Source organism: Neomonachus schauinslandi, chromosome 8 (assembly GCF_002201575.2).
Source record: "Neomonachus schauinslandi chromosome 8, ASM220157v2, whole genome shotgun sequence".
NCBI classification, from domain to species: Eukaryota; Metazoa; Chordata; class Mammalia; order Carnivora; family Phocidae; genus Neomonachus; species Neomonachus schauinslandi.
This window is the reverse complement of record NC_058410.1, coordinates 113,390,580-113,399,142: the sequence shown is the minus strand read 5'-3', so window position 1 is coordinate 113,399,142 and position 8,563 is coordinate 113,390,580. Positions and strand designations below refer to the sequence as shown.

The window sequence follows — 8,563 nt, the reverse complement described above, 5'->3', positions numbered from 1 at the left end:
CCTTCCTTCCTTCCTTCCTTCCTTCCTTCCTTCCTTCCTTCCTTCCTTCCTTCCTTCCTTCCTTCCTTCTTTCCCTCTTGGCATTCCTCCTTCTCTTGCACCCTTCCTCCCTCTCATAATTTAAGTTCCCCCCCTCTCTCACACACACACACACACCCCTGTGAAACCAACACCACATTCAAGAGAGTGAACCATCATCCATCATGCCCAAAGTTTTCCTCATGCTCCTTTGTGACCCTTCCCAACTTCCCCCAGTGCCCCTAATCTACTTTCTGTCGTTATAGAAATTTCCAGTATGGACTTCCAGTATGGGCTCTGTTTTGTCTGCATTCTTTCACTCAGTATAATTATGCTGAGATTCATCATGTTATTGCATGTATAAATAGTTCATTCCTTTTTGCATTCCATTCCATTTATGAAAACCCCACAGTTCATTTCTCCATTCACCCATTAATGGACATTTAGGTTGTATCCAGTTTGGGCTATTATGAATAAAGCTGCTGTATGAACATATGCTTTCATTTCTCTTGGGTAAATACCTAGGAGTGGAATGTCTAGATGGTATGGTGGATGTACATTTAATCTATATTTATGTAATATACAATTATATATATGTATAATCAGGGTAAAACACATAACATAAAATTTACCATCTTAACCATTTTTTAAAGATTTTTTATTTTTAAGTAATCTCTACACCCAACATGGGGCTTGAAGTCACAAACCTGAGATCAAGAGTTGCATGCTCTTCCAACTGAGCTAGCCAGGTGCCCCACCATCTTAACCATTTTTAAGTGTACAGTTCAGTATTGTTAAGTACATTTACATTGTACAACCAATCTCCAGAACTTTTTCTTCTTGCAAAACTGAAACTCTATACCCATGGATCAGCAGTTCCTCATTTCTCCCTCTCCTAGGCCCTGGCTGCCACCACTCTATTTTCTATTTCTAGGAGATGGACTACTTCAGATACCTCGTATCAGTGGAATCATACAGTACTTGTCTTTTTGTGACTGGTGTATTTCGTTGTTGTAATGTCCTCCAGGTTTATCCATTTCATAGCATGTGACGTACCCCTGTGTACATACCACATTTTCTTTATTAATGAACAATTTGAATTGCTTCTTCCTCTTGACCATTGTGAATAATGATGCAATGAACCCAGGTATGCAAATATCCTATTTTCAATTCTTTGGGATATATACTAAGGACATATAAGAAGAAGGTATGTTTAGCTTTTATTGTTTTTTGAAGTGGTTGTACCATTTTACATTCCCACCAGCAATGCATGAGAGTTCCAGTTTCTCCCTATTATCACCAACACCTGAAATGGTCAGTCTTTTTAATTTTAGCCATGTGAATAGTTGTGCAGTGGTATCTTACTGTGATTTTAATTTGTAGTTTCTTAATGACTAATGATGTTGAGCATCTTTTCACTTGCTTATTAGTCATCTATATATTTCTTTGTTGAAGGGTTCAACTCTTTTGGTCATTTCCCACCTAGCCATTTAATAAGCTTTATTTTTAAGAATCATTTTAGGGGCGCCTGGGTGGCTCAGATGGTTAAGTGTCTGCCTTCGGCTCAGGTCATGATCCCAGAGTCCTGGGATCAAGCCCTGCATTGGGCTCCCTGCTCGGCGGGGAGCCTGCTTCTCCCTCTCCCTCTGCCTGCCATTCCCCCAGCTTGTGCTCTCTCGCTCTCTCTATCAAATAAATAAATAAAATCTTCAAAAAAAAAGAATCGTTTTAGGTTTACAGAAAAAAATATGAAAATAGTATGGAGAGCCTCCATGTATTCCACATTCCCTATTATTATGTCTTACATTTGTTAGAAGTTACAGTATGGTACATATAAAATTCGGTATATAGTATAGTGTAGTGTTTACAACCAATGTACTAATATTGGCTATTATTAACTGAAGACCATATATTCAGATTTCCTTTGGCCATTGGAAGCTTTTTTTGGTGGGCTCTTTTACCCATCTTAAAAATTGAATTGTTTGTTTTCTTATTTAAGAGATTTTATGTATTCTAGATAAATGCCCTTTATCTGAAATATAATTTGCAAATACTTGCTCTCAGTCTGTGATTTCTCTTTTCAATTCCTTAACAGTTTTCTAAAAAGGAGTTTTAAATTTTGATGGGGCCCATATTATTAATTTGCTTTCTTTATGGATCATGCTTTTGGTGTCTTACCTAAGAAACCTTTGCTTTACTCAAGATCACAAAAAGGTTTTCTCCTATGTTTCCTTCTAGAAGTTTTATAGCTTTTTGGTTTTTCATTTGTGTCTATATTCCATTTTGAGTTAATTTTTGAATATGGTTCAAGATATAAAACAAGGTTCTTTTTTTTTTGCATATGGATGTCCACTTCTTCCAGCATTGTTTGTTGAAAAAACTATGCTTTCTCTATTAAGTAAAGTCAGTTGTCTCTATATGTTATGGGTCTATTTCTAGACTTTCTGTTTTGTGCCATTGATCTATTTGTCTGTCTTTAGGTCAATATCATACTGTCTTGATCCCTGAAGCTTTATCGTAAATCTTGATACCAGGTCGTCTTAGTTTTCCATCTTTGTTTTTTTTTTTTTTCTTTCAAAGTTGTTTAGGCTATTCTAGGTCCTTTCTAATTCCATATGAATTTTAGAATTAGCTTGTGAATTTCTACACAAAATGCAGTCATCTGTACTTGTCTTGGCAACCTATTCTCTCCTCCTCTGCAATCACCACCTCGAGACTTCCCCTCTCCCTGATCCCTAGGCGAGGACCTTGCCTCCAAACAACTTCACAGAGAAAAGCAAAACCAACAGAGAAAAGTTCTCTCAACTTTGCGCTACCGAATATACAAACTCAGCCTGCTCTGTTCCCTCCTCCTTAGAACATTAAAGGAAGCAACCCTCTTCTTGCCTAAAGCCCACCCCGTACCTGTGCTCAGACCCCTTCCCATCTCAGCACTTTTGAATTATCCATTATTTCATCTCTCTTTTACATATCCAACCCCCACCTCTCAAATGGATCCTTACCAGCATTTTGTAGGTCTACCCCAGTCTTGCCTATTTTAGCAACTTGGCCTGGGTTCCCCTCTTCCCCTCTCCTCACTCAGTCCTGGCACCCTCCTCTTCTCATTCTGCTTTTCCTCCCTAGGCAATCTCCTCCGTGTCCACCATCACAGCTTCAGTGACCATCCATAGATGGGCTCCCAAATGGACACCTCTAACCTTCATCTCTTCTCTGAGATCCAAACCCATCTATCCAACTGCTCACTTGTCATCTCTCCTTGGACATCTCTAAGACCCCTTAAAATCCATATATCCCCAAACAAACTATAAACTGTGCCCTCTTCACTGCTCCCCTAACCCATCCCCTCCATGGTCACCCTGTCAGCACCAACCTCCACCTGGTTGTGCAAGCCAGCTACCTCCTCTCTTCCCCCAGTCAATCCATTGCCAATTCTCATTTATTTTACCTCCTAAACAGAGTCTTCTATTTCTTTCTCTCTCCTTCCAGGTGCAAGCCCTAAATACCTCTCCACAGCAGCCTTACAGGTTTCCCTGGGTCCCCTATGCCCTTCTCAGTGAGTCTCCACACAGCAGCCACAGTGATCTTGTCAAAGCCAGAGACAGAGCAGCCTCCCCACTGCCAATAGGTGTTTCATGGCCTCTGTGAAAACCAAGGGCCCTCAGTGGTGTCTACAAGCATGGTCGGGCCCCTGTGGCCTCCTCAGCCCCATCTCTCACCACAGTGCCCCCACCCTTGCTCCAACCACACTGACCTTTCAGGTCCTCCTCATGCTCCCTCAAACCTGTGGCATTGGTGTGTGCTGTTCCCTCTGTCTGAAATGCTCCGCCCCATCCCACCCCGACCACCCCCTGGACCCTCACTCGCCCTTCAGATCTCAGCTCAAACGTTGCTTCCTCAGGGAAACCCTCCCAAAGTAGTCCTCCCTGCTTCCTTCTCTCCTAACATCATGTTCCTTTCTCGCCTACAACGTGTCTTGGTTAAAACGAGATTATTTGGGTAGTCAATGCCTGACCCCAAGCCAGACTGTAAGCTCCAAGAGGCCAAGGACCATCACACCTGTTTTTGTCCCCTTCACTCCTCAGTGCCTGGCATAATGCCTGGCACATATAGATGCTCAATAAATATCTGTTGAATAATGAATCAATACACAATCATATACTCAATATAAATTTGAGTAAGTAAAGAAAGACGAGTGAAAAGCACTAATCCTGCTTATGAAAATAATTTGAGAAATCACTTTTTGCAGATGCCACGCTGATGCCAGGGGTTAGTAATGCCACCTGTGACCCCATGCTGTTGTTTTCTTAGATGCTGCTTACCTCAATTCTCCCTCCAAGAGAGTGATGTTCCCCCGTGTAGAAGTGTACTGCAATATAGAACTTGCCCTTGGCAATGAGTGCCCTGAACGCAGCCAATCAAGCCTCCAAACGGAGCAGGAAGAATCCATACAACCTCACACACAGTGGGCTCCTGAAGGGGAAGGAAAGTGCAGCCACGGTCCACTTGTGTCCTCACCTGTGCAGACACCTGAATCCACACACGAGTGGCCTGCTGAGTCACCTGTTTCACCACCTGTGTCTTCATTTGAGCAGTCACCTGCATCTCCACTGGCCTCATTACCATCACATTCCCCATCTGACTTGCCCCCTCTCTCACTCCCAGCTGTGCCCTTACCACTCAGCTCCACAGCTGTGCTGTCACGTGTATCACCACAGCAGCGGGTACAAATGACTGGATCACCGCCAAGATCCCCATCCTCCCAGGCATCTCTGTCACCCAGGCCATCCCTGGGGCCTTCATTTGTAGGGGCATCTCAAACAATGCCCCAGTGTTCTCCTTCAGCGTCATCTGCACAGCCACCTGTGGAGGAATTGGGCCCAGAACAGCCCCAAGGTATGGACCCTTCTGGCTTCTCCCAGCTTCCTTATGTCTGGAGCCCCTCAGTAAGTGTGCCACAATGTGGGAGCTGATAACCAGTGCTTTATTATTTTTGTATTATGTTCAGTTAACCAGCATATAGTACATAATTAGTTTTTGATGTAGTGTTCAACAATTCATTAGTCTCATATAACCATTGCTTTAGAGGGGTGCAATGGTAAAGTTAGCACTTAGCTTTAGCGGTTCTACCTATTTTGAGGCTAGGCCACCAAAAGGGGACAGTGTTCTTGACATTTGTTCATGTCTTTAGTCCGGTGATTTTCAAAGGTTGGTCTCTGGCCAACAGCAAACACATCACCTGGGAACTTGTTAGAAATGAAAATTCTCAGACCCTACCATAGACCTCCTAACTCAGGGGGGTGGGGCCCAGCTATCTATCTTTTAATTTTTTTTAAGATTTTATTTATCTATTAGAGAGAGAGAGCACAAGCAGGGGGAGTGACAGGCAGAGGGAGAAGCAGGCTACCAGCATAGCAGGGAGCCTCATGCGGGGCTTGATCCCAGGACCCTGGGATCATGACCTGAGCCAAAGGCAGACGCTTAACCAACTGAGCCACCCAGGTGTCCTTCTATCTTTTTATAAGCCCTCCAGGGGGTTCTTTTGAGAACGATGATTGAGAACCACTATACCAGAAGATTTTTATTATTTGTGATAACCACTGTGCCAGGGCAGAGCTACTCAAAGAATGCTCTGTGAACCAATGCTGGTCCCCAAACTATTTGTTACTAATTTACAATGAAATGAGCACAGAGGTTGAAAGTAAGCATTTAGAAATGTTTATAGCCATGACATCCAAGAGCTTGGTCATTTTCCTACGAATTCATTGTATTGTATTTCACAAAAGTACTAGTACATTATGGTTTCCAAAAAAAGATTTTTAAAAGCTGGTTCTTCACAACTGGTATCTTCTACAGATCTGCTCTAGAGGCTTCAAAGCTAAACACTTCTCAGCTCCTCACTCTCAGGAACTCTCCCCTCCAGCAGAGGGGATGACAGAGATACCAACCTCAAAAATACAGCACAAATTATTAAGTACTACATTACTAAGGAAAACAGAGTGTTGGAAGTATTCATAGAGGTTAAGATCACTTCTCTCTGGGGGTTTAAGGAAGGCTTCTTGAAGGTGACAGGTGAGTTGAAATGGGCACGATTTTGCCACCTCACTCGTGTGTCCTCTATTTTTACTTTTGACTGTAGCTCCCCTTGCCTCTTCAAATCTGAAAGGCGCCATGTCCTTGGTTAATGTGAAGGAAACCACCAGCAAGCCTCACGCAATGTAAGTTTCTCCTTAATTAGGGACACATTCTTTCCTTTGGCCAGAGAAGGGGGGCCAAGCTAAGGGAAATTTTCCTTCTTTTTAGCTGTCCTAGGAACACTGGGATCCTTTTCCGGTTTGTGTGATTACAGTCCACCCCTTTACACTTCTCTATTCTTCAGTGGGGCACTGAATGGGAAATGAGCTATTTGTGCTCACATTGTCATTCTCGTTAGCTCCTTCCTGTGCATGCTAGGGAATGCACCTTCTCTGAGTGCAGTGGGAGAACGTGCACCCCCTTGTGTCTCACTCTCCAGTGGTGTCTCAGTTCGAGGGAGTTAGCAGGCATGTTACATCCTAGCTTGAGGTAGCCTATTTCCTGCATGGTGTGAATTGTGAGACTCTGTCAAAGGCCTCCTTTAATCCAAATTATTTTCTATCAGCAAAATAAGTGAGCTAATATTCCTATGTTATAGATTGTCCCCAGAAAATCTTTTTTATAATGCACATCAGTTGTCTGGCTTGTGTGACAAGTTCTCCATTACTTACCTTCACAGTCATTCTGAGAGGGCCTGAAGATTGTTGTTGTTTTTTTTAAGATTTATTTTTATTTATTTTTTAGAGAGAGAGCACATGAGTACGGGGATGGGGAGGGGTGGAGGGGTGGAGGGGCAGAAGGAGAGAGAAAGCGTGTCCTAAGCAGACTCTGCAATGAGTGCAGAGGCCCACGCAGGGCCCAATCTCATGACCCTGAGATCACAACCTGAGCTGAAACTAAGAGTTGGAGGCTCAATCGACTGCGCCACCCAGGTGTCCCAGGATTGGTATTTTTTTAAGTTCCTTGGGGACCATATTACCCGGGCTCCCTTGCTGGCTTCTTGCCAGGTGGGTTAGCCAACGGAAGGCACCAGCAGGAGATCAGAAGGTGGGTCAAAGAGTATCTCTCCTCTCCCCAACCTCATCTCTCCTCCCTTGGGGCAGTTCTGGCAGTGGCTGGGGTTCTCCATGGCCACAGCTGCAGCTATTGGGAGAGCAGGTCCTTTTGATGTTCCAACTCCATATCATATCAAATATATTAAAGCATACCTGTTTCTCACATTAAGTATAATTTTAATTATAAAACTTTTTGAAAGAATGCGTAAATTTAAAAATTTTATGCTTGGGCATATACTATGCATTTTGTTCACAGGGTTTAAACTTTATTGCATTGATATATAACTTATAAAAGTTCAGTTGAATTTCAGTTGACTCATTGGCATGATGTTACTTAGATAAATGGTCATTGATTATAAAACAAATGTTTGCTGCGGAACTCTGGTGTTCAGCTAGGGTTAAAAGCCGTAGCATTGGTGTGTCTGTCTACCCTCTGAGCTGGAGCAGGGCCCTGATAGTGGAGGACACAGGAAAGGTCATTAACAAACTATTTACTTCATCTATTGCCCAGGGGGAGCCCTACTGAAGACTCCAACTGGATGAGCAAGATGTTCAAGAAGAACAAACAAAAGACAAGTAGCACCAGAAAAGGCTTCCCAAGACACCCACCATCCAAAAAAACAGGCGGCAAAGTGCAGTGAGCATGACTAATGTTTCTCAAGTTCCATGGGGAAGAAAAGCTTTGGGAAGAGTCTGCAGGAAGATCACAAAGGGTAGAGGAAGAGTCAGCAAGAGCAGGTGTTAGGAACTGGACTTTGGAGTCGGACCCACCCAACATAAATTCCCTGCTCTGCCATAATCTTACTCAGTGATCATGCTTAGGACATGTGATCTTTCTAAGCGTCTATTTCCTGATCTATAAAATAGGGATAATATTGTGAGGGTTTAATGAGGTCAACATGTAAATTGCTTTGCAGAATGCATGACGTGTAATTAGCACTCAATAATTTAGCAGATATTAGGGTTATATACAGAGGTTAACTAGGACTTCTCAGCTTCTGAATAGAACTTTATTTAAAAACCAAACTAGACAGGTGTTTAACCATGTGACCCTCAATATATAGAGATCCAAACTGTTGCCAACCTACAACTAAAAGCCCTAACTAGTGTAAGCCTGCTTCTTACAGCTTTTTGGTTATATTACCTTGTCATTGGTTCCATCAGTTAACCTTTCTTGAGCACCTAATGAGTGCCAACCACTCTTCTGGGCTCTAGAAATAGCAAAGATGAATTGAACTCAATCCCTAACTTTCTTTTTTTTTTTTAAAGATTTTATTTATTTATTTGAGAGAGAGAGATCACAAAAGAGAGAGCATGAGCAGGGGGTAGAGGGAGAAGCAGGCTCCCCGCCGAGCAGGGAGCCCAACATGGGGCTCCATCCCAGGACCCCGAGATCATGACCTGAGCCAAAGGCAGAC

At 43.0% G+C, this 8,563-nt stretch overlaps 1 protein-coding gene across 5 annotated transcripts in view; it reads left to right on the top strand.

Moving 5' to 3' along the window:
- PNPLA1 (patatin like phospholipase domain containing 1) overlaps nucleotides 1–8,563 on the top strand; it is a 47,232-nt gene that overhangs the window by 33,177 nt on the left and 5,492 nt on the right. For 3 of the 5 annotated variants that reach the window (XM_021684680.2, XM_021684683.2, XM_021684679.2), the window contains 3 exons: nucleotides 4,327–4,911; nucleotides 6,155–6,233; nucleotides 7,657–7,782. In XM_021684680.2, the coding sequence (XP_021540355.1) occupies nucleotides 4,327–4,911; nucleotides 6,155–6,233; nucleotides 7,657–7,782 (790 nt within the window). Of the gene's footprint in view, nucleotides 1–4,326; nucleotides 4,912–6,148; nucleotides 6,234–7,656; nucleotides 7,783–8,563 lie in introns of all 5 variants that reach the window. The other 2 variants (XM_044917436.1, XM_021684681.2) reach the window with 2 other exon arrangements.